The sequence below is a fragment of the Oncorhynchus gorbuscha genome, linkage group LG07 (assembly GCF_021184085.1).
Source record: "Oncorhynchus gorbuscha isolate QuinsamMale2020 ecotype Even-year linkage group LG07, OgorEven_v1.0, whole genome shotgun sequence".
Classification (NCBI taxonomy): domain Eukaryota; kingdom Metazoa; phylum Chordata; class Actinopteri; order Salmoniformes; family Salmonidae; genus Oncorhynchus; species Oncorhynchus gorbuscha.
This window is the reverse complement of record NC_060179.1, coordinates 62771929-62794050: the sequence shown is the minus strand read 5'-3', so window position 1 is coordinate 62794050 and position 22122 is coordinate 62771929. Positions and strand designations below refer to the sequence as shown.

The window sequence follows — 22122 nt, the reverse complement described above, 5'->3', positions numbered from 1 at the left end:
TAATTTGTCCTGATCTTGTCCAAAATCTAATTGTGCTCACATTTTAAAGACAGGTGTCGACTTTTAAAATACACATTTTGATATGATTGTCATTTAATCTTACTGACCACCTCTGGAGTGGTCTTTCAAATCATTTTCATAATTTGCATACAGGGACCAGGATATCTGGTCACAATGCGGAGACCGTGGATGGACCTAGAGAGATACATTTTACTACCATGTGTTGATCAGAGGAGGCTGGTGGGAGGAGCAATAATGGCTGGAATAGAATAAATGGAATGTGTCAAACTTGTAGTTTCCATATATTTGATGTGTTTGATACTGTTCCCAACTATTCCATTCCAGCAATTACAATGAGCCGGTCCTCCTATAGCTCCTCCGACCAGCCTCCTCTGGTGTAGCTGCAAAGGCTTCAATGTGGGCACAATCAGAATGTTGATAAGACCAGGACAAATGAAGCATGTTAGCTTCATAGCCTCAGATGTAAACGAGGCTTTTGGCTACGCACGAGCACAGATGACCACGTCCGGAGTCTGAGCGCACTCCCATTGGCTAAGCGAGCGCAACGTGTACATTACAGCAGCGACAGGTACCTCACATGCGACAGTTATCTTTCATCCTTAGAGCAGAACGACAGACGCTTCTTCCACTCAACCGAAACTTTAATTCTGAGGATATTATTGATGTTTCACGGTGAAAACTATTCTTCTACATACACAGGCATCTTACTTTCATTTTTAAAGGTAACTAACATGTCAATTTGTTGTCTATTCCTTTTCTCTTTATTGAAATCCAATGAAGTTGTATTAATTTAAGATGTTCACTGTTTTCTCAACTTGATGAAGGCCAACTATTTACTTTATGTAAATGATTGGTGAGCGTGGGAGAAAGAGAGTACGAGAGAGTCACAACATTTATTCATACAGTAGGGGAGACCGGGGAGCAAAGTAACAATGCTAATGCTTGATTAGTGTCTCTACAAGCCTAAAAAGTTTTGTTTAAATCCAATTATTGACAAAGAATGGGTTTTGAGGCCCTAAAGTAAATATACCTGCCCCCTCTCTTTTTAAATTTGTATTATTGACTTGTAGAACAGTCTCCATGCATCTAAACATACAATCAGGTTCAAAATGATTGGCACTCTTGATAAAGATGAGCAAAAAAATAATGTATGAAATAAATCATACAAATTCTGAGTATGCAAAAAAAAAATGAAATTATATTATTTTATACTAACACAATTGCTCAGAGAAATACGTTTTTTTTATGAACAAGTAATATATTTTTTTCAAAAAAAAAATTGACACCCATGTTTTCAATACCTCTTAATACCTCATCTTGCAAGGATGATGGTCCTGAGCCTCTTTCTAATAGGTTTTATGAGATTGGAGAACACAGTGTGAGGAATTTAAGACCTTTCCTCCGTACAGAATCTTTCCAGATCCTTGATATCCTTCGTCTGCCCGTATGGACCTTCTTCAATTCAAACCACAGCTTTTCAATGGGGTTCAAGTCCGGAGAATTTGTGGTCAATTAATCATTTCTTTGTGGATTTTGATGGGTGCTTGGGGGTTCTTGTCTTGCTGAAAGATCCACTTGAGGCCAAGTTTAAGCCTCCTGGCAGAGCCAAGCAGGTTTTTGGCTAAAATGTCCTGGTACTGGGTTCAGAACTAAGATAATAACTTCAGAAAAAGGTCAAATGTATACGTTTAAATGCTACTATAAAATAGGCTTTATTATATTGATACACTGAGTTGTTGGTCAATATGACATGCCTTAAAAATGCACTGGAAATATGTGTTGTCAATTTAGGGCTAGATTCAATCAGTTCTGCCTTAACTTGCGATAACTGGCAGCTGCATATCAGTTTCATTGTTTTTATTTAAGGGTTGTCAGAGGTGTAACTGCGTTGGAGATGTCAAATCAGCAGACGGCTCCCGGCGTAATACCTAACGCAGACATTGCCATTGGATGCGCCAAGTCGCATTAGTAATAATCCCAGCATTGTTGCAAGTTCAAACACTTTAATATATGTTGTAATCTACGCCTCGATTAGGCTGACATACGTATTAATACTTATTATTTGTTGAATTTGCTGGTGTAGTATAGCAGAACAGCCACTTCCAGTAAAAAACTTTGAGTCCTTGAAAGGTGCTATATAAGTCCCATGTATTATTACTAGTGTATTCACCTGTTACCATGATACATGAATAGCATCTGATGAAGCATAACAGTATAGACAGCAGGGGTTCAAACTGTAGAACCCAGTTCCTACATTTGAATATAAACATGTATTTTATCAAACAAAACTTTGCTACATTTTATCTATGGGACCCTGAGGGTGACAAATCAGAGCAAGATTTCTGAATGTAAGTACATTATTTACCTTCAGAGGTGAATGTATCAAACCAGTTGCCGTTTTGTTGTTGTGCACTGTCCTCAAATAACATGGTATTTTTTCACTGTAATAGCTACTGTAAATTGGACAGTGCAGTTAGATTAACAAGAATGTAAGCTTTCTGCCCTTATAAGACATGTCTATGTCCTGGAAAGTTTGCTGTTACTTACATCATTCTAGTCACATTAGCGTAGGTTAGCAACAACCGCCCGGGTATAGGGACACCGATCCAACAACCGCCCGGGTATAGGGACACCGATCCAATAACCGCCCGGGTATAGGGACACCGATCCCGTAGATCCTTAAGAGTTTTTTTTTTAAATGATGAGATGGCATACACAGGGGAAAATCTCTCTACCAAACGTGTGCTGTTCTTTTCTGGCTCGTTTGTTATAAGAGAGTAACCTTGAGTCGGGTATTATCTGGAGCCTTGGGTAGCCTGCAGCAGGATAAGAGAGGTGGAGATTACACAACCAACATTATGGTGTTTTCACACACTGGCTGATTAGATAGATGCTGTGTTTCTTAAATCTTCATTTTAAACTGCGATTAGAAACAATGATAAAAGGGCCATATTTCTGTCTTACTGTAAAATAGCATTATGCAGGTATTCCTCATTATTACTCATCAATCTAAGTTTATTCGTCAGGATACAGGATGTAAACGGTACAGTAAAATGCTTATGGATCGTAAACAGCAGGATTAGTTCCATTAGCTAATTACAATGTAAATACAGTATAATCAGCATTTATAACTTCATTGGGTTTCCAATTTCTAGTGTTTTTTATGAATAATAATAAAAGCTCAAGTCTAAGCCAGGAGATTGGAAGGGGATAAAATGGTGCTCAAAAAGCCAGGTATTCCAACTTGAGTGTTTAAACTCAACTGTAACTCTATAGCCTTCAGGGTAAAGGCCCTGCCCCCTGTTTGCTTATTTCTTCCATGACAAGCCCTTTCTATAACCAGTTGTTGTTTTTCTTATCTTTCAATGCTTTTGACAGTGTGAGGAAGAGGGGTCACTGAATCAGGCTGAAGGATGAAGTCTAAAGGGAAGGCCGCTAAGTCATCCAGAAAACCCTGGACTGAGCCAGACCCCGAACCAGAGACCAGTGACACCAGTGAACCAGGCTCTAGCGAACAGGAGGGCTCTGAGGCTTCGGTCCATATCGGAGGCTCCTGGAGGGGGGTCCTGAGGGGCGGGGATCGCGAGCAAGGTAGAGGAGGAGGGGGTGCCACCCACAACCCCCACAGACGCCAACGGTCTCACAACAGCAACAAAGAACGCAACCTCCGGCGGCTGGAGAGCAACGAGCGAGAGCGCCAACGCATGCACAAACTTAACAACGCTTTCCAGGCCCTCAGAGAGGCCATCCCACATGTCAAAATGGATAAGAAGCTCTCCAAGATCGAGACGCTGACGCTGGCCGAGAACTACATCAAGTCCCTGACCACCATCATCCTGGGGATGTCCAGCGCCCGCCTGCCCCCCGGGGAGACACCGACAGAGGCTAGCGCTGCCAGACTGCTCCAGTGTTACCAGCAGCACCTGGAGGAGGATGGGGAGGAGAGCCTGTCTCAGTTCCTCACCCAGATTCACAGCTTTAGCCAGGAAAGCTAACAGCTAGCAGGTGCTAACTCAACAGCCGAAGGGTTGGAGCATTCATGCTTGACTTGGGGAGCGAATCTCAACTGACACTATCTCCCATATTGTGCACTGCTACTGTACTTGTGATCGAAAGTAGTACACTGTATGGGGAAAGATTGTCATCTGAGATGCAGCCTTATACTCCACCAAGCTAGTGAGCTATAGTGACATACCGGACATCACCATGCACTAAATGGAGCATATAAGAACTTGACTCAGTAACTCTATTAGACAGTGGTGGGAGGTGATTCGTAGCACCATACCCTTGACATTAATTCTAAGAGAACATAATGGTGGAGTATAAGTGAAGACACAGACAGCATCCTCCCACCTGACTTGGCTGGCTGAAGCAAAGCACCTGTGGACTTTGCCAGTCTAGACATAGGCCTAGCATGAATAGTGACAGACAGAATACCCAGAGGACTATGCTAAAACATATGACTTGGATCCTGACTCTGATTGGTGGTGAGAACCAAGAGTGGACAGACTTCTGACCGACCAACGTCAAAGAACAATTCAGCGCCCTTTTATTTAATCTGGTTTCATTTCATTGTCTTTTATTTTCATTCATTTTTTCTAACTGCTGATTACTGTAGTTAAATTGGTCAACAATGTAAAATAACTGGATTGTCAAAGTATAGTTCATTATCTAACTAAAAACCAGCATACACTGTGGCCCTCAGGGGCCACGAGCTGTGTAGATAGGACAGGCCACCCCTGCTGTAGATGAAGACTTGTTTTCAACCTTTTAGGACCAACGTTTGGTTTTCCCTGCTGAGCACTGCCTCTGGACACAACAGTCACACACAGGACAAGGATATGCTTAAATAGACTGGTCCTACAGACTTTAGTCAAATACTGTACTCTTTAAGTAAGGAAACGAAAACACACCGTCATTGAAATGAAGTGCGAATCGTTATGACTGTAGATATATGTATACATGTGGGAATAACAGTTTGAAGGGTTGAAGCAGGGAATTGAACCCATGCAGTCGGTGGAGAAGCTGGCAGTTACCACTAGACCCACAGGCTCTGCAGAGATGTAGATTTGTACATGTCAGAATTGATGTGTTGACCAAGTGCTCTCTATGACATCATCTCCAAACTGCAATGGTATCTTGCAAGTGCATTTACAGAGCTGTAAAAGGGTCCTTCCAACGGCAGGATAGTGGGTTCGATTCCCGGGAACACGTGTATGAAAAAAAATGTATGGATGCATGACAGTAAGTCACTTTGGATAAAAGCGTCTGGGTTATTATATAAAAATAGTGGTGTGTGTGTATGTAACAGGTGAATTTGATAATGAAGACATAATTTATGTTGCTTTTAACAATGTGTGTTTGAATTATACTGTAATATCTTTGTAGCCTGAGTTCCGAGTCTTGGATCATGAGAATAAAATAAAAAATACAATAATCTTCCTTATCAATAATCACATTTATTTAGAGGACATTGACCATGCACACTATTGGACGGAAGAAATATACACATCAATAACAGCCTTGTTGGGATTAGAATAGTACCTGATTATAGTATTTTAATTGACATTATAATCAATAAAAACAATGGAATCATTGTTTAAACGGACAAGTCCTCCTCTAGACACTTAAAGCTTGGAAGGTGAAGGGGTGCACCACAGCATGACAAGCATGTGCCGCTCCTTTAGGATGAAGCCTGTACAGTTCTAAACAGTAGTAAGTGAAACATGATCAAAAAACACCCTCTTTGTATTAGGAACTGACATAGGAAGATAAAGTGAGAGTTTTCACAGACAGTTTTCTGTATAATCAATTATTTGTAGTTCCAGTATATCAGTGATAACTATTGGCTTATGGTTTCCATGTAGAGAAGTAAGATCAATTAATGCCCAAATGTGCTAGTTTCAGCTTTTGTGGTTTATGGATAATAGTTCATAGGACTAATATTTTACCTTTTTATATACCAACGTACAATAACCAACCTTGAAATATCCCCATTAAAACATTTATACTAAACTCATATACAGATTTATAACAAAAATATGTATTTGTTCATTCCACGAAACCTTTCATGTGTGTTGCCTGTCAGTCATTACTGCTACAATCGTAGAAGGTCAAAAACATGCCAATAATAGCGTTTAGGAGAACTCTTATTTTCCTGAGAAATAAACAGATAAACTTTAAAGCCCCGCAAAGACATCACTTTCCAAGCAATTCACACTTTGGTCCAGTGTAGAACTACACATTGCAAAATTTTCATGAAAAGAATAATATATATTTTCTTTTCGAGTGCTGTCAAAAATACATGGGCCTACAAACTCTTCACTGTGGCCATCACAGATACAAACCATTCAGGAGGAAGGCCTAGAACTGTAAAAGCATCATGTGTTATCAAACGTTAATAACAAAAGTTCTCGTTAAATTAATCCTTCTTGTTTTTGGTGCGACTCTAGTAGAATCTCGACCTGTTGCCAGCAGGTACAAAGTAGTAAGTACTGTAACGTCCTGATACAGACTTTTTATAATAAGTCACAAATAATTGGGTCGACAGTGATGCTTTCTTACCCATCTTAACGTCGCCCCAATCACATTGAATACATCCCCAAAACACATATATGATTTTAAAAAGATCAATCAATTACCAACATAACTAAAAAATAAAACAAATCTACTCACCGTACACACCAAACACACACATAAAAAACATTCAACCAAACAAAAACCATAAGTAAAACAAAGTTATCTTAAGAGCACAGATTTAAACAGACTCATATATGAAGTAGATGCAGAAAGTAAACAGCATAGTGGGTCAATTTCCTTTGTTTTGGTCCCGTACCTACCACTCTACCAACGTGAAGCGAATCGTACCTACCGCTCTACCAACGTGAAGCGATCCGTACCTACCGCTCTAACAGCGTGAAGCGATCCGTACCTACCGCTCCAACAGCGTGAAGCGATCCGTACCTACCGCTCCAACAGCGTGAAGCGATCCGTACCTACCGCTCCAACAGCGTGAAGCGATCCGTACCTACCGCTCCAACAGCGTGAAGCGATCAGCGTGAAGCGATCCGTACCTACCGCTCCAACAGCGTGAAGCGATCCGTACCTACCGCTCCAACAGCGTGAAGCGATCCGTACCTACCGCTCCAACAGTGTGAAGCGATCCTGTGTACATGTGCAGATACTGTGTGTGACTTGCATCTAAATCATCTGAATATTTGCGGTGCTGCTCGTGGCAACGTCTTTTAGCTGAGTTAACCTTTAAATTACAATAGCGCAATGTTCAAAGACTCAGTGACACGGTTTAAAAACGACATTAGTGCTCTGTGGGAAATACTGAACATGATCTGCTAGCTGTAAAGAGAAAAGGTGATTGGCTGAGTCAAGTTGAGGGCGCAGAGATAGGGTTCAAAGGTCTTTTAACATGGCCAGGTGATAGGTCAGAAGAGCTGAGGCTGGAGCTGGGAGCTACAGTACAGTGTGGATGGTGGGGTAGTTGCATTGTGGCGTATCTGAAGAGAGAGTTGGGCTGAAGACAGAACAGAGATAGTGTCCACTAGCAAGTACTGTAGGTGTGCGTGTTTAACATCTGACAGCGTTCCCGTTCTCCATCTCTGTGATCATGACAGGGAGCAGGCTGCGGGGTGGAGGTGGGCGGAGGGGGTCCGTTAGGGAGGAGGTGAGGGAGGGTGTCAGGGAGGGCATATGGACACGAGGAGCCTCAATGGAGTTCCCTCTCACAGTGATGTGGTCCCAGCCACCCTGAGGAGAGTGAGAGAGAAAGATAACAGACGTAGAGAGAAAGTCAGACAGCCCCCCCCACCAAGAAAACCTTCAAAGTTATTGGTGTCACAGAAGCATGTTGATGGGTTAGGGTCAGAGGTAAGGTTAAAGATTCTCACCCCGATGCCGTAGTCCCACGACTGTCCCTTTGGCTCCATGGGCTGAACCCCCAGACGGTGGCAGACTGTCCCACAGCTCAGACTGTGGCTGCCTTGCACCTTGTCAGCTATGATCCACACCTACACAAACACAACGAGAAAGGTTGAGTTACTCAACACAGTGCAAAGTCAAGAGCGCTGAATTTTGAGAAAAGAGAAAGTCTTTATGATTCCTTATTGCCGACGACAACCACCCAGGCTTTAGATTGGAGGTTCTGCTCACCTGGTCTAGAGGTCCTACGGAGACCTTGCGTACATTGTTGCAGATGTGTTCCCATGATGATCCCTGGGGGTAGCTGGGAGTCAGGCCCTGTCTGAACCACAGGTTACCTGGATGGGAGAGCACAGCATTAAAATCATGACACAAATAAATTATTGAGATGGCACAACTAATAGACAGCTGATAATAAAGACAAATGTCATTGTAAGTCATGAAATTATTTTCTGTTGTACCATTTTGATCCACAGTGTAGACCGACGTTCTCCCTACAGACACCTGTTGGAGCTTCTGTCTTTCAGGACAGGGGATGTGGTACCAGCAATCTCCTGCAGGGGGCAATAGTACATTAAACAGCCAATGGTTAGTCTACTTTCATCAGGTGCATCTCTGTGATATGAACCAGAGCCCAGAGAGGTAAGCTCCTCCAGAAATGAAAAATTGAGCCACAGTATTACTGTAAAGCACTGTGACAACTGCTGAAGTAAAAACAGCTTTAGAAATACATTTGGGTGACTGACTGAACTGTTGATTAGCAGTAAGACTGAAGGGAGAACCCTGGGTTCTGTCAGAGTGTGTGGGTTCTGCATGGTTCTCTGGCTGACCTGCAGGGCTCTCTGAGGACACAGAGCCCCTGTAGAAGGCAGATCCATCCCTGGCAATGGCCCACACCTGGTTGGCCCCACCGATGGAGATAGACTTAAACGGCTGGTCTGTGCCCACGTGAAGCCACGACGTCCCCTAGGAACACACACAACCACTTCGGTTATCAAATACAATGTGTGCGTATTCACAATGAACATGTGTGTTTACATATTGTGTGTGTGTGTGTGTGTGTGTGAGAGAGACTCACGGCAGGAGTCAGTAGGGTGACCCCCAGTCTACAGAGCACGTCTCCCTTGTTACTGATGGCCCACAGAGGGATCGGCTCAACACTGCTCTGAGCTCCACACAGGACGATGGTCACGTCACTCAACGGGATGGGTGGGACTTCCTGCCACGGCCCTGTGGTCGTCAGTTTACACTTCCTGTCAGAGGAAATACACTATATATATATATATATACACACACACACACAAAAGTATGTGGACAGCCCTTCAAATTAGTGGATTCGGCTTTTTCAGCCACACCTGTTGCTGACAGGTGTATAAAATCGTGCAAACGGCCATGCAATCTCCATAGACAAACATTGGCAGTAGAATGATTAAGTTACGTTCCTGACCTGCTAGAGCTGCCGGTCAACTGTAAATGCTGTTATTGTGGAGTACAAACTTCTAGGAGCAACAACTGCTCAGCCACAAAGTGGTAGGTCGCACAAGCTCACAGAACAGGACTACTGAACTGTGTAGCTACCGAGTTCCAAACTGCCTCTGGAAGCAACGTTAGAACAAGACCTGTTCGTCAGGAGATTCATGAAATGGGTTTCCATAGCCGAGTAGCCACACACAAGCCTAAGATCACCATGCACAATCATTGGCTGGAGGGGTGTAAAGCTCGCCACCACTGGACTCTGGAGCAGTGGAAACGCGTTCTCTGGAGTGATGAATCATGCTTCACCATCTGGCAGTCCAACAGACAAATCTGGGTTTGGCGGATGCCAGGAGAACCGTGATTGGGAGTCCCATAGGGTGCCATACAATTGGCCCAGTCGGCCTAGCTGCCCGAATGCATAGTGCCAACTGTAAAGTTTGGTGGAGCAGGATAATGGTCTGGAGCGGTTTTCATGGTTCCGGCTAGGCTCCTTAGTTCCAGTGAAGGGAAATCTTAAAGCTACAGCATTCTAGATGATTCTGTGCTTCCAACTTTGTGGCAAAAGTTTTTATTTAACCTTTAACTAGGCAATTCAGTTAAGAACAAATTCTTATTTACAATAACGGTCTACACCGGCCAAACCTGGACGACAATGGGCCAATTTTGTGGCGCCCTATGGGACTCCCAATCACGGCTGGTTGTGATTCAGACTGGAATCGAACCAGGGTCTGTAGTGATGCTTCTAGCACTGCGATGCAGTGCCGTAGACCGCTGCACCAATCGGGAGCCCAGTTTGGGGAAGGCCCTTTCTTGATACAGCTTGACAATGACCCGTGCACAAAGCTGTGTCCAAACAGAAATAGTTTGTTGAGATTGGTGTGGAAGAACTTAACTGTCCTGCACAGAGCTTTGACCACAAGCCCATCGCACACCTTTGGGATGAATTGAAATGCAGACTGCGAGCCAGGCCTAATTGCCCAGCATCAGTGCCCGACATCACTAATGCTCTTGTGGCTGAGTGGAAGCAAGTCCCTGCAGCAATGTTCCAACATCTAGCGGAAAGCCTTCCCAGAAGAGTGAAGGCTGTTATAGCAGCAAAAAGGGGAACCAACTCCATATTAATGCCCATGATTTTGGAATGAGATGTTCAACAAGCAGGTGTCTACATACTTTTGGCCATGTAGTTTACAAGGGTTGTTAAAATAGGAGATAAGTCTCAACTAGACTAGTGTACCATTAGTTAATTAGGTGTGTTGGTACTGGGGTGGAGCAAAAACATGCACTTCCTGTAGGTCCCCAAGACCAGGGTTGAAGAACTGTGTCCTAGAGCTAATCTAAGGTCAGTTATTGTGTTTCCCTCAATGTCGAAGGTTAGGATTTAGGTAGAGAGTTGATCCTAGATATGTGCTTACGGGCCATTTTTCTACCTAGAGCGCAAACTCAGGGTTGTTTAAACAGAGTACTGAGTCGGCAGAATGAGGCAGACCATTTTATCACCTAGGTGGGTGCTACACTTCAGTAGTGGACTATCCAGCCTACCTACAGAGGAGGAGAAGTACACAACGAATGAGGTGCCTGATGAACAGCACCGTGCTTGTCTAAGTAACTGATTGACGCTGCTCCCTCTCTGTGCCATCAAAGCTCCATCCTCTGAAGTACTGCCCAGCCTTTCCGAACTACCCTGCTCAACAACACCTCGTCATCTGACGCTGCGGATGACCATCGCCCAAGACCTGCCAGATCTCCACGTTTGTTTTGTTTGGTTTTAACGACGTCATTGAGATTATCTTTGTAATGAAAAGCGCTATATATTATTATTATTGTGTGCTGACTAAAGAAACAGTGATGAGGGAACAGAGCCATTGTTGTGTAGTAAGATATAGTACCTGGCCCATCGTCTACGACGAACAAAGTCCTTCAAGGTCTTGTGGCCATGATACGACCTGGAAGAGTAAGAGGGGAGAGAAAATACACGACAGTGACGTAAACAAATATTCTGGATGCTTTCCTAGCTGGGAAAAGATTCAGCTTGATGTGATAGATAGACCAATGAATATGTATTGGGGAGGGTTAGGTACACTCACCTTGGGAAATCAGCTGCGTATTGCCAACCCTCTCGGTCTGTCCCCCCGGAGATCCCATAGTCAATGGTCCAGTCTGCTACCTGATAAGAGACAGAGCAGTTAGCAAAACAAGTGTCACACCCTGATCAGTTTCACCTGTCCTCGTTATTGTCTCCACCCCCTCCAGGTGTTGCTTGTTTCCCCAGTGTATTTATCCCTGTGTTTCCTGACTCTACATTTACATTACATTTAAGCCATTTAGCAGACGCTCTTATCCAGAGCGACTTACAAATTGGTGCGTACACCTTATGACAGACATCTCTGTGCCAGTTCATCTTGTATGTTTAGTCAAGTCAACCAGAGTGCTTTTCCCATACTCCTTTTGCTATTCTCTTTTTGCTAGTCCTCCCGGTTTTGACTCCTGCCTGACTCTGGACTACTTTCCCACCTGCCTGATCATCCTGCCTGGCCAGACCTTGATTCTGCCTGTCCTTCTGTACCTTTTGAACTCTGAACTGGTTTGGAGCTTTTGCCTGTCCACGACCAGTCTCCTGCCTTCCCCTACTGGATTAATAAATATTGTAAGACTCCAACCATCTGCCTGGGTCTTGCCTTGTGTCATGATAACAAGCGTTGTTTGTAGGACCGTTTTAAACATCTACTGCTACTGTGTGGATGTTTAAGTTCAAATGTGACATTGTCCATAGAGCTCGCCAGCTTGTAGTCCATGACCTTCATGAATTATGCAGCCTTTAATGTGCTTGTTTTGATTACATAAATGCAACACAAAAAAAAGACTGACATCGGCTTATGAAGATAATCTCGTTTTAAAGTTTACGGTCTCCTAAACCTGTTAACCACAGACCTTATTTTTTTCTGTTTATCCAAAACTCCTACAAAATCCCCATTCATTTCCCCATAGGCTTTGACCAACGAGCCATGGCAGAGTTAGTGCCTACAAAAGAGTTGTCATTACTATTGCGCTCTATTGAGGGTGAAATGGACATATTTTGTCCTGCTAGTGGTACCCACCCATGTCCAGTGAGGGGATGGAGGTTTGGCATTGGCCTTGGTACACTCCTGCAGTCCTGTTGCATCACTCCACATGTAGCGGTCTGTTGGGAGGCCTCTGTTGGTGTAACCTGTGACTGGGTTCCACCTCTGGTTCTCATAGATGTAGACACACTTCACATCTGTCTGGGTGAAGATGTTATCTGTGCTGCTGGCCAGACCTGACAAAGACAAGAGAGAGGTTATAGTCAGGGGCTGAGATCAAGTAGAGCTGATAAATACCCTTTCACCCTGACCAAACTGGCCCTGCACTTATGTCCGCGAGCATGTTGATTTTGTCTATCCTCACCAGACGCGATCATGACACACAGGTAAAAATAACAAATCTAAATGTGAACCAACTTTAGCAATTTGGGGACTGTTCAACACTTAAAATAAACATTCATGGACATTAAGCTATCTTGCTAATTCATTTATTTTCCAATGCTCGCACACGCGACGTTGCCAGTTTGGGTTCCCCGTTAGTGGCTATACAGTACTTGGTCATGTTTGGCATGTGCTTTAAGTCCAGTCCAGTAGGTTTATGTTTGGTATATATTTGTGTTTACCCTGGAAGAATCCCCCTCCATAGCCGGTGTAGACCCAGGCAGTGTGGTCGTAGCCTACCCCCCAAACCACCCCCAGACTGTTACACTCCACCAGACGTAGGTGGCCCCCCACCTGACGCCAGAACCTGCAAACACACACAGACAGGACAGAGCAACATGTGGTTAGAGACAAAAGAAAGAAAAGTGACTGTCAACCAATGTTTAATCAGACTATTCAGTTGTAAGTGCATATATCTGATCAATAAATATCCATCTATTTATCCACAAATAACTCATTCACGATGTACAACAGGTTTGTATTCAGAGGTCTCATTTACCAAGCCTTTATAAAGCATTGATAACAGCCCAGAGGACGTGTCTTACATCTGGTCGCAGGGTGTGGGGTAGGGACACGCTTCCAGGCTAGGCGAAGGCTCACAGACGAAGATGTCTCCTTTACAGGTGACTGACCAGATGGCTTGTTTAGAGGGGGGACCCTGGATCCCCCGGGAGTCACAGCACGACACACTCAGCAGGGCCAGCTGGGGGTACAGAGAGACATAGTCAAGACATTAAGGCACCACTTTTACCAAACTACAACTTCTAAAGGACGTATATAGCATACATAAAGTCTTCATAAGCCCTACATAGAGGCAAAGTCATACTACATAAAAGGTTTATTTAAAAATATTTCTTTGTGGCATAACCCTTTCGCCATCCATAATTTAGCATGACATTTGCTTATGAATAAAACATATGATATTCTGTGAAAATGGAGCACTGTACTTTGTGACAGGTTCAGATGGAAGACAGTGATCATATAACCCACCCAGTCGTGCATCTCCACCTCAGTGGCAGCAGCCAGTCTGATGGGCCACCTCTGTTTGGTCCTCTCTGCTGTGTAGACGGCAAACGTGTGTTTGGAGTCATTCAGCACCGGCACCAAGATGGTCACCTCGTTAATGAATGCATGCAGGTACTGGAGAGAGGGAGGAGAGGAGAAAACGAAGACTAAATAACTCATCACAGAAAACACCCACACACAGGCACATATACACAGGTACTGTGGCCCTCCCCTCACCTTCTTCTCCTCGTTGAAGTTGTAGTAGAGGAAGAGGATGCCGTCCTGGTTTCCCTCAGGTCCTGAGAACTGCTCCAGGGCAAACCTCACGTCCACCCACTTATGGGGCTTCCAGTCCCTCCACCACTGCATGGTCCCTTTCTTCACCCACACAGACTGGGAGGGAGGGGGGGAGGGAGGGAGAGAAGGAGGGGAGGGAGGGAGACTAATCAGCGTCTATACAACAAGGACAAGTCATAAACAAAACTCATTAAATCAAGGCAAGCAACCAAAAAGTAGCATTTGTAAACGTTCAAGTTGTCGGTACCTGTTCTACGGCCTGTTCGTAGTGTTTAAAGTGGTCCATCTCTCTCTTAGAGCGTTCGCTGAGCTGCTCAAAGATCTGTTTCCGCCAGGCAGCTGTCTGGGCTGGACTGATGGACAGACTCATGGACTGGACTGATGATGCCAGGGCTGGGAGAAACAATAAGGTCCAAACTTTATCAACAACGTGTGAGGAAACACTCCAGTGGCTCAACAACAACAAGGAAAAAGCAGACAGACACTGTTACATCAGGCAGAAGTGTGTATTCTGGTTTAATTGCGAGTTGGAGCTGGGGTTTTGCATATCCCTAGGCTTGTTTTAATATACAGGAGAAATACAATATCTACAGTATCTGTGTCTCACCTGTGGCAGAGTTGAACCAGTTGAGCTGGGAGTGAGAGTTCACACCACAGCCTCCTCCACTGACCCATGCCCAGAGTGGGTGTTCATCTGCCCCATACGGCTCCCCCTGACACAGGGTGTAGGTGGCCACCGAGGACAGACTACAGGTGTCAGCCGAGTCCCCTCTCACCACGGCAGGCCCCACAGCCAGGTGAGTCTGGGTCTCTTCCAGGTCCACGTTACTCCACTGGGGGTCCCCAAGCCCTCCAGACAGGCTGGGGGAGAGAACCAGAGCCGGAGGGGGACACTTGGCCTCTGGTTCCCCAAGAGCGACTTCCTCTTCTGGGATAGAGGGACTGGCAGTGGTGGCAGCAGTGGCCCCCTCCTGTTTGACCTCACGGTCGGAGAGCATCTCTGAGATGAAACTGTCGCTGGTGACCTTAGGGATGCGTGGTTTGGGGACGTCGGGGTCGATGGGAGGGGGCTCGGGGGGAGGAGAGGAGGGGCATGCCTCTACTTCTAGGACCGCCGTCTGTGGACCGCCCTCTGTGTCCAAGTCTTCACTCATCACAGACTGGGCTCGTATCTCACCACTGAAGAAACAACCAGCACTGTGGGACGGGGGGAGAGAGAGAGGGATATTAGTATTACACAGATCACCCAGCTAGCAGACTGATTGGCTAATTGTTTTATGGAGATGAGATTGCCCAAGCATTGGAAATGTGTCACAGTATTCCGTGTCCATGTCCACCTGTGCAGACTGCTAATGCTGGCGGAGGAGTGGGACCTGATGTCTCCGTCTCGGGGAACGTTGACAGCCTTCCAGGCTTTACCACTCAACTCACTGGAGGTCACACCCTGACGGAAATACACTGCCCGGTCCACACAGCTGATACCCCACACCTGGACAGGGTCAGAACAAACATACATTGACCTGTGTAGAATGCCCGACCAAACATGTTTCAGCACTATGGACAGCGACAAGTGAATCTTTATAAACCACACTCAGAGAACTTACCTGACAATCTATTAGAAGGTCTGTTAATAAACATTGATCAAATCCTTACCTGGTCGTTGAGGCCCACGTTGACCATGACCATCTCCCCGACCATCCCGATCCAGCCTGAACCACATGGGTTATGGGAGTTGATGCCACGCCTGAACCATACCTGACAGATACAGAGAGATCATCATCAGGAACATACTGCTGACAAGGGAAGCGTTAGAGAACATACATGAGAGTGTTTCATGTAGTCTTACTTTGTTGTCCTTGGTGACGGCCCAGACTACGTTGTCCCCCACAGCTACGTGGATGGCCCCGGCCTCTGGGTTGGGAGAGTCCACCACCACCCAGGACGAAGCCTGGTAGAGAGAAGAGGAAAGACACCATTAGACACAATCTCAGGCTCTCTCTCCCTTACACACACACAAACAGACACAAACATGCGGCCTCTCATTCTCTATGTCTCTCTCCTTCTCGCTCTCTCTCCCTCTAACACGAATACACACACACACTTCCTCTGTTAACCAGCCACCTTGTGAGCAGTCTCTGGTGATTCCCTCCCTGACGATGAGTTGTCCTTCCCAGAGCACAGCCCAAACCAGGTCCCCTGGACCACAGCTGATCTGCACTACCTCCCCAGGCAGAGACACCTCCTCCCAGCCTTCCCCCTCTGGGCTGTGGTGGTGGATACCCTCACGAAACCATACCTAATGACCCATATCAAACACACACAGGCAATTAGTCAATCAAATTGATTTGTTCGTTTACGAATACATTTGTGTTGTATGTGTGTGTTTTGTGATCTCTGGAGATATGACCTCCCCCTCTGAGCTGTGTGTGCGCGTGTGTCCATGCCATTCACGTGTGTCTGCATGTATTAGTGTGTTTGTGTGTGTGTGCATTTATGTGTGTGCGCGTGTAATACCTTGCCCTGTAGAGAGACAGCCCACAGAGACAGCCTCCCCCTGGGCTCCTCACTGATCTCCCAGCCCCCACAGCTGATGTCATTAAAGGGGTCTGGCAGGGGACCACTGTGACCCTCAGATGGGATCTGGTAACACAGAGAGATACGGGTCAACACACACACACAGGCCTAAACAAACCTACAGTACATGATGAGTACAGTTCAGTACACAAAGAAAGCATTCACAGCAGAGGCATACAGTTACATCCTAGTTGTGGCAGGTGATTATAGTGCTCCAAATACACACCTTGGCCCAGGTGTCTGTGGCCTTGTACCTCCTGTAGCGGATCCATCGCCGGCGACGGACACACGAGTTCCACTTCTTGTCTTTGATGTAGGTGGCAGGGAAGTCCAAGGCATAGGTCCAACCCTGCAGACAAATCCATTCACAGATGAATCATCGTAGGTGAGGGTAAGACAAGGACATAGAGGGAGGGAAGGAAAGAGAGAGGGAAAGAGAAGGTGAGAACAGAGGGAAAGTCTAAAATGGGGAGACAAGTGAGAAAGATAATGAAAAGACAGAGAGAAAGAGAGCGTGAGAGTGTGAGAAAAACAGCGAAGAACGACAGACACTCACTCCTTTCTCTGTGGGTTCTCCTCCAAAGTTCTCATCAATGTACCAGTCCCCCTCCCACTCCCAGTTGGTGGAGGGAAGAAGGAAACTGTCCAGGGGTTGGTGTTCCAGCCCTGTGATGTCACTCCAATGCCAGCGGTCGCTCGGCAACAAGTGATCCGAGAAGTTATCCTTGGGATTCCATCGCTGAGAGAGAGAGAGTTACAAGAATCATAAATGCAGCAGGTGCAAAAGAAGCACAAATACACACACACACACACACACACTAGTGATGCGCAGGTCAGCTGTTTGTACACCCGCACCCGCCCGCAATTTCTAATAACCCACCTGCAAACGTCCGACTATATAGGATAAAGTGAAAATCTGCACCCAACCCTAACCCACAAATATAGAAAATGCACTGTACAGTCAGAGGAAGAATAATCTTTTGACAGGCCTTTTTAGATAGTCCTACGTTTCTGCTTATATTTTCTGACGTTTTGGTAGTTAGTCAACTTGTCTATAATTAGACACATACAGCTTCTCTTCTGTCATTACTTGTTGCCCTAGAAGACTAAATAAACAGTTGGTGGCCAGAATAATGTCATAAATTGATAGAATGAATGCTTCAATCTAGTTGACATCGGTAAAGTTAGTTTTCTCTTTCACAAAACGTTTATGGATCAGGGAGAAAATGCAATAACAAAAAAAAAACTGGAAAGATTTCCCGCGCAAAATTAGTTTGACCGGTTTTAAGAAAATTAAAAGCTGTTAAATAGACCCAACATGTTGCTGATAAGACTTCAGTTCAGCTTGGATGCATATTTGATGTGGTTGAAATAGTATCCGCTTTTATGATACTGATAAAGATAGCATCTTTACAGTCACTAACCGATTTCATTCGGTTTCATTCTCTCAAGATGCTGAAATAAATCAATAATATATTTCTTCACTCCTGTTCCAGAGTCAAAATTAACATTTGGTGTATAATTGTACTGCAAGGAAAGCTCAATTCTGGGAGAGTTAATACTATATTAGGTTATGTGAAAGGTTATAGACCGACAGTCAGTATCCAGATTTCAGTTAGGCTATTATTCCATCCATTTAACCCATCATCGCCTACTGTTCCCTTGACGTACCACTTTAACCTCTACGGGATCGGTCCCTAAACTGGGACAGGTGTTGCTCAATATGCAATAATGTGACTAGAATGACGTTGTAAACAACAGCCAACTTTCCGAGACATAAACATGTCTTATATGGACAGGAAGCTTAAATTATTGTTAATCTAACTGCAGTGTTCAATTTACAGTAGACCCCCCTTAGTATTTTTGGATGTTTTCTATAGTTTTGTACTTGAAAATGTATAAATTGACCAATTTGGCACATTTGGTCAAACTCAGGGCAGACTTGGTACAAAATATTGTGTAGTGATGTAATTCTTCACTGGATAGGTCTAAAACGTTGCACACACACTACTGCCATCTTGTGTACAACACCAAAATTACACCTAGAATCCTATCTCAATGTATGGCCTTTAAAACCAAAAAATCGAAAACGCATGCTTTTTTGTTTGTATTATCTTTTACCAGATCTAATGTGTTAAATTCTCCTACATTCATTTCACATTTCCACAAACTTCTAAATGTTTCCTTTCAAAATGGTATCAATAATATCCATAGCCTTGCTTCAGGTCCTGAGTTACAAGCAGTTTGATTTGGGTATGTAATTTAGGCGGAAATGTTTTTTAAAAAAGGGTCCAACCTTTAAGAGGTTCCCGTCTTGTGACTGTCGAATTTGTATGGTGTCTCACAATCATCACACATAACATTCCCTCATTAAAATGCAAATCAATTAATAACATTTTTGACATGCATTTTTCTGGATTTTTGTTGTTGTTATTCTGTCTCTCACTGTTCAAATAAACTTACCATTAAAATTATAGACGGATCATTTCTTTGTCAGTGGGCTAACGTACAAAATCAGCAGGGGTTCAAATACTTTTTTCCCCTCACTGTACTAACACCAGATAAAGATAATGAAAGACCCTCAATGTAGCCTAAAGATATGACTTGCACAATAATTATGCATTTTTTATTAAAAAATATATCTTTATTCAACCCGTCTGGCACCCACCCGCCCTTCATCCACACAATATTTCATGACCCTAAACCTGTCCGTCCCGAGGACACGACACCATGTACCTGGTTCTCGTATGTCTCCTCCTGGTAACGTATGGGTACATCACTAGAGTGGACATTCAGGTAGATGTGGTGGTCACAGGCGATACCCCAGCAACACTGCTGTACTGCTGTCACCCTCTTAAACTCTAACACGGCATCATGACACTGCTCCCACTGCTGCCCTCCAGTGGACAGGCTGTAAACGCGCCCGTACACATCCACTGCCCACAGCAGGGACACAGACATGGTCAGGCCTAGGGAGAAGGAAGACATAACAAAGAAAGATGCCTGGTTTTCTTTTGGAAAGAGGGGTGAGAAATGGGGAAGAGGAGGATGGACAAATAGCAGAGGTCACAGAGAAGGAGGAGCATAAAGGGTGTATGGAGGAAGAAAAATAGAAAGCGAGAGAGCGAGTACCCTCAAATTACCCTCATTGAGAGGCACACACCCAGCCAAACTGCTTAGTCTAATAATAAGGAAATCCTATTTCTAATGAAAACAGTCCAGTGATGTAGCTAGGCTAGCCAGCAGGCGAGTGAGTCTGAATCAGCATGCTCACTGCGGACCTTCTTTTCAGCTCTCCCTCGTGGCCCCTGGCCCTGCCTCGTCTCTCTTCTGGAGGAGTGCAGAAGAAGCTGTAGTACAGAGTCCGCTTCTATTCCATCTATCCATGTAAGGGTAAAAGCAGTGGTGTATAGTACTTCAGTAAAAATACTTTGAAGTACCACTTAAGTCAGTTTTTGGGGGTATCTGTACTTCACTTTTTATATTTTTGGCAACTTTTACTTCGCTATATTCCTAAAGAAAATAATGTACTTCCTACTTCATACATTTCCCCTGACACCCTAAAGTACTCGTTACATTTTGACAGAAAAATGGTCCAATTCACACAAGAGAACATCCCTGGTCAACCCTATTGCCTTTGATCTGGCAGACTCACTAAATACAAATGCTTTGTTTGTAAATTATGTCTGAGTGTTGGCGTTTGCCCCTGGCTATCCACCAATAAATAAATATAAATATAAAAATTGTGCTGTCTGGTTTGCTTAATAATATATGGCAGTTGAACGTATTTATACTTTTACTTTTGATACTTAAGTACATTTGAGCAATTCCATTCACTTTTGATACTTACGTATATTTAAAACCAAATACTTTTAGACTTTTACTCAAGTAGTATTTTACTGGGTGACTTTCACCTTTACTTGAGTCATTTCTATTACCTTATCTTTACTTTTACTCAAGTATGACAATTGAGTACTTTTTCCACCACTGGGTAAAAGGCTAAACTGACCTTACACCAGTGTCTAGGCGAGGCAGCCTCAACCTATTACATCCTATCCTGGTCACAGTACGTTATGTAATGCCCGGGGCGAGGGATGCTCTACGAAGTTGTAGCCCCTGTCACAAGCAATCAATAAACTAGCCAGAGAGATAAACCTGTATACTATCTGAAGCAAGCTGCGATCTGATCTAGTGACTCGCCCAATTAACTCGAGAGTCTCTAGATATACTGCTACTTGCTAAACGGCAACATTGTCAATCACTGAGAAAATACTGTGGCACATGAATTACGTTTGCAACATTGTAATAGGATGGCGATTGATCAACATTGATACATTGTTGATTATCGGGCACCTATGTGATACATAGTAGCTACGCTTTTGGTTGGTTTACAAAGTAGTCTACTGTTAGCATGCTAAACTTATCACAGGTAGACTGCAGTTGTTGCATAACAGCTGACTACTGCTATCAGCAAATCTACAACCACATGAAGGACACTCAACATTACAAACGTGGCATGACTATACATACAATGAATGGCCTAGCTAGCACTGAGTAAATATTAGCTTGACATTGCTCTTTAAGCGTTACAGGGAGGCTTACCACTAAAGCACAGCAATACATGTAATAGTTAGCAATAGCTCATCCCTTACCGTGTGTTCTCTCTCATAAACGGTATGGTAAGTCACTGCAATTCATTCGTCATATCAGATTGAATATACCATTAATTGCGATATTTCTTTAATCCGAAACAGGAAGTGTGGTGTTTTACTGTAAACGCGGATTGGCTGCTGCACCAAATGAACCAATGGCTGAATTTGTCCAGTAGGCGATGATAGTAGTTTCGTTATTATAGGGCATTACAAGATCTGGATAATAACATTGGAGAATGTAATACAATAGAATATAATACAATAGAATACAATATTGCTCTTGTCTTTCCTTCCCAGCACTGATTTTGCTGATAGCTGTTTTATTGAGGAACGTTTTACTTAAAGTGCTTGTGATGTGTTGTTGCACTGACTGTAAATCTGCTAAATGGACAAAACGTAAAAGTCAATTTGGTTAGAACAGAAATGTGCTTTTCCCCCAACACCCCCAGACAGACAGACAAACAGACATTGGATATAAACACTAGAGAGTGGATGTTCTAGAATTCCCTAGGCATGGACAGTAATGTCCTACTGACAATCCCCAGTTTTGTCTCATGCTTTTCCTTCTAAATGTGTCTTATGACCTGACACAATAGTAGTGAAAATTGTGGTAAACATAGACATCTTTATTGAAAGATTTATGTGTGTGTGTGTTTATGTTAATC

General features: G+C 44.1%; 2 protein-coding genes across 5 annotated transcripts; one reads left to right on the top strand and one right to left on the bottom strand.

The window, feature by feature from the left end:
• The first annotated feature begins 497 nt into the window (after positions 1-497).
• Positions 498-5458, top strand: LOC124040190 (class A basic helix-loop-helix protein 15-like). Its single transcript, XM_046357125.1, has 2 exons — positions 498-743; positions 3400-5458. Exon 2 carries the CDS (start codon positions 3435-3437, stop codon positions 4014-4016), a length of 582 nt encoding a protein of 193 aa, XP_046213081.1. The 5' UTR covers positions 498-743; positions 3400-3434; the 3' UTR covers positions 4017-5458.
• A 5-nt stretch (positions 5459-5463) lies between these two features.
• LOC124040189 (tectonin beta-propeller repeat-containing protein 1-like) lies at positions 5464-21596 on the bottom strand. Of its 4 annotated transcripts, none has more exons than XM_046357123.1 (26): positions 21458-21594; positions 20080-20184; positions 19542-19774; positions 17362-17544; positions 17032-17154; positions 16746-16871; positions 16352-16527; positions 16078-16177; positions 15885-15986; positions 15569-15720; positions 14839-15428; positions 14479-14624; positions 14172-14327; positions 13920-14069; positions 13475-13632; positions 13112-13236; positions 12525-12724; positions 11514-11593; positions 11316-11372; positions 9032-9206; positions 8784-8919; positions 8415-8507; positions 8185-8291; positions 7923-8042; positions 7127-7782; positions 5464-7048 (listed from the first exon to the last, which is right to left on the bottom strand). In XM_046357123.1, exons 3-25 carry the CDS (start codon positions 19764-19766, stop codon positions 7603-7605), a joined length of 3660 nt encoding a protein of 1219 aa, XP_046213079.1. In that variant the 5' UTR covers positions 19767-19774; positions 20080-20184; positions 21458-21594; the 3' UTR covers positions 5464-7048; positions 7127-7602. The 4 variants fall into 4 exon arrangements, with proteins under 4 accessions (XP_046213079.1, XP_046213078.1, XP_046213077.1 ...); XM_046357122.1 differs by having other exon boundaries at positions 20087-20184; XM_046357121.1 differs by lacking the exon at positions 20080-20184 and having other exon boundaries at positions 7095-7782; positions 21458-21596.
• Between the last annotated feature and the right edge of the window lie 526 nt (positions 21597-22122).